The sequence below is a fragment of the Phytophthora infestans genome, genomic scaffold (assembly GCF_000142945.1).
Source record: "Phytophthora infestans T30-4 supercont1.7 genomic scaffold, whole genome shotgun sequence".
Taxonomy (NCBI): Eukaryota; Oomycota; class Peronosporomycetes; order Peronosporales; family Peronosporaceae; genus Phytophthora; species Phytophthora infestans.
Window position 1 is genome coordinate 1,257,364 of NW_003303752.1, and position 3,672 is coordinate 1,261,035.

Sequence of the window (3,672 nt, forward strand, 5' to 3'; positions counted from 1 at the left end):
CTAGAACAAACTCCCTGTCTGAAGCACAATGACCAATTTCTCCCCAGCTCCTGGCTCGATAATCCATTTCTTCACCCACGTCTTGCAATCGACCGTGACGATACCAGTACCATGAAACTTCTTCCAAGCACCAATTTTTTTCTGCTGGAACTGGGTGAGTTCATAGCAAAAGACGAGAGCAAGATCCCAGCTATGCCACTTTGGCTTTCGCTGACCATCTCGCCCTGTATACTCAGCATTTAAACCCTCAATGATCTTCTCCATCGCACCACTGTCTAGTTTTTTATTCCAATGTTTGCATTCGCAAACGAACAGTGGATTGTCACTCCCAGGAACCATCACGTAGCAATCCAATCTCTCGCTGTCCTTAGCGCGAACAAGATGGCCGAAGTTGCAGTCACCATCACCAGCACCGCAGGCGCCAAGAATATAATCCGGCCATCTCACATTAGGTGGTGCCACAAACGGGATCATGGTTTCTGCGAACTTATTCTTCAAACCAGCATATCTTTCCAACAACGCACTGGCTTTAAATTCTGTTGGATTGAATTCGTCCTGAAATTCATCAACCATAGCTAAGAAGAACTCGTTAAAGGCGATTCCTCGCACACCATTTTTTCGCGACGCACAGAAAAGCGCATGAGCCACCAAGTTCTCGAATTCGCAGTAATTGTTTCTGAGAGCATTTTTATTTCCGTGTGGTTCAGTGCCAATTCGTTTGCGAAACTCATCAAAAACACCAGCTGTTGAAAACTTCTTCCCGGTGTTGTAGTCGTAGTACGCCGAAAACTCCTTTCCACCGAGCACGGCGAGGTACAGCAACACGTCTTCCTCAATGACTGGAAAACGACAGATTGGCATCCAGGGGGTTCCATCCCCTTTTTTTAATCTGCCCCCTGAAACAACCACATCAGTAATTTCTTCATCAACCAAGTTCGCAAAATGCACATGCATGCTCTGAACCCCCACTTTACTCTTTTTCAGAGGAGGTTCACTCCTGTCATCATCACCACTGGTAGCAGAAATCGCGTAATCAGGGGGTTCAACGCTGGCATTGGTGTACGATAGCGCCATTAGCTGCGCATCTCTTCCTGTCTCAGTGCTCATGAAACCTTTGGCATCCTGAGTCTTGACATATACTGCCTTGAGCGCTGCGTCTAGCATGTCCGCCAAAGCGAATATTTTATTTCCCGCAACTTCCTCCGGGGCAAATTGTACCACAGCGTCCACAAAATACCGCGAGAACAGACCACGAGAATTATCAGCAATGTCCTTCACGACGGGATGCAACTTTATCACCTTCTGCCACGATTCTTCCTTTGCAGGATCTTCGAAGGGAATAGTCTGGTAAGTTGGAAAATTAGAGACAGCGGTCATCCACCAATGAGAGCCTGTGCGACTGTGCTGTGACTGACTAACCAAGCTCGAAATCTTGGTGTCCGTGCCCATTATAATCACGACCAGGCCGCAAGCACGAAAGACATTGCGTTGAAACGCCGCTAATTTCATCATGTTCGGAATTTCCCCGTTTGGCGTCATTTCATCCAAAATGAAGAAAGGCAACACTTTCATTTTAGTGCGTGCATCAATGACATCTTTCAGACGGCGCTTGGCCACTTCAAACGTTTTGTTTTCAACACGGATCATCTGTGCGCCAACATCTGCACTGGAACAATACCTCAACAGTTCGATAATGAAGCCATACGTATACAGTTCCTGCCTGGAGTAAAACAATGAAGCGCAATTCAAAATCTCCGCTTTTGGTATCTTCTCCAGCCCGTCCTTCTTCACAACAGATTCGAAGGCAGTCGCGATGGATGAAAAGTTCCGATACACGCGTTGCATTTCTTTCCCCGCAGAAAGAAGAGGCCAATAAAACCACGGCCGTGGATGTTTGCGTCCTTCGCCTCCCAATGAAAACGCCAGTTGGGACTTCCCCATTCCAGATGACCCTTCCACGCAAATGAAAGGCATCAGATGAGACCCTTCCTCATACATGGTGTCGATTTTGTCGAGAATTGCACCACAGCAACTGTGGCACTTGTTTTGGATCTCTTGACCAAGTCGTTGGTAATACGCCAACTCGGCCATGAGCATTTCATCTTTTCTCTCCCTCACCTCAACGGTAGTTGTAATTCCTGGAGCCACCACCAGCACGTGAACAGGTGTGTTCATCGACTCGACATCCTCTAGCGTGCATACGAACTTGACGTCCTTCTCCGACAAGCCAACCAAGCTGAGCGGCGCTCCTGCAACGCCCAATAGCTTCAAATTACTCGTGTCACTTACACCGTCCTTCACGTCGTTCTCCGTTAGCCACACCCCAGCGCCTTTCTTCTTCTTCGCCAGGAAGAGCTGCAGGTTCCTGGCGTGGCATGTGATCGTCGATGCGTTCTTCTCCTTGACGGCGTCCTTTAGAGCGTAAACCCTCTTGTTCTCGTCAATGTCCACAGCGAACGCGTCCCAGTCACACCTACGACGGCACAGTACAAAGTAACCATAATTTCTCGAGCCGGCTGATTCTGGAATGAGAATAAAATGTTGCACCCGTACGTAAGCGGGAAAATAAGGGATAGTTTTGCACCCCCGTGATCCAACGATTTCGTTTACCCTGTCATAACCGTTTCGAATCGTATGAGCGCTCATTTTAAGCAGATTTTAAAAGTAGCTTTCACAAATAATATTATACCAAAGATGAGGACAAAATACCTTGCTAAACATATAGGATGATGCTTTATTGTAGCATAATTTATTTAAGCCTACATGTCCTGATTGGTCCCCTGCTGTCGAAACCTCAATTAGCTCACACCCTGATTGGGCGATATTTGCCGACATCCTTTTCCATCGTTGAGTGTCATACATCAAGTGGTGTTTTTACATCATGTCACATCACTAACCGCCACAGCCCCCCCGCATTCCTCTATTTCCTACTTCCGTTTGTCTACCACGCGCCAAGAGCGGGAGTCATTAAAGCAACACTGGCAGTGTTTCTGATCAGTAACACTGGAAGCACCTTCCGTAAATTACGCGTAATTTACTTTAAGGAAGATCGCCTCAACGAAAGGTCGGATTCTCGAAAGGTCGCATTTGTGGGTTCATTTCGAAAAGGCGGCATATTTCGAAATCTTCCTGCCCGAGCTCAAGTCTAGAGAAATTTGTGACCAGTTAAGCTCGATCGAGCTCATGCCTGACGGTAATTGCTACTATGTAGTTTGTATGCTGTAATGGGCCCAACTCCAATTACATAAGTAGGTAGATATTTCTTTAGTTATTATATAAGTAGGTAAAGTGTAATGGGGTACGTAGCCCTAAGTGCACCCCTAGTTACACGAAGTGTGACACTTCACACTTCAGGAGTATGACACGTCATACTCCGGGATATTTGGTACAAAGTACCAAGATCGTCCAAAGCTAACCATTGGCTGATGACATTGCTTTTCTATAGGTGACTTATAGTTTGTATTAAACCGAAGCTTTATCTACCTTATATATACTCAGTTTACATTCTACCTTAAATAGGTCACTTCGCTTCGATAAAAGGGGACCTGTGAGCTGCCGTTCGCTGAGAGTTTGTATACTCTCGGAAGCTAACTTCCTCTAGCGCAAGGTGCTCTGTGACCCCGTCACACTTGGTAGCACTCGTAGTCAATCCACGCCACGCGGGTAGACTAC

The 3,672-nt window shown here is 46.7% G+C and overlaps 1 protein-coding gene across 1 annotated transcript; it reads right to left on the reverse strand.

The window, feature by feature from the left end:
* PITG_05212 (Crinkler (CRN) family protein, missing secretion signal peptide) lies at positions 1 to 2,646 on the reverse strand (the record flags this gene model as incomplete). Its single annotated transcript, XM_002998849.1, has 1 exon — positions 1 to 2,646. The coding sequence occupies one exon, from the start codon at positions 2,644 to 2,646 to the stop codon at positions 1 to 3; it is 2,646 nt and encodes an 881-aa protein (XP_002998895.1).
* Between the last annotated feature and the right edge of the window lie 1,026 nt (positions 2,647 to 3,672).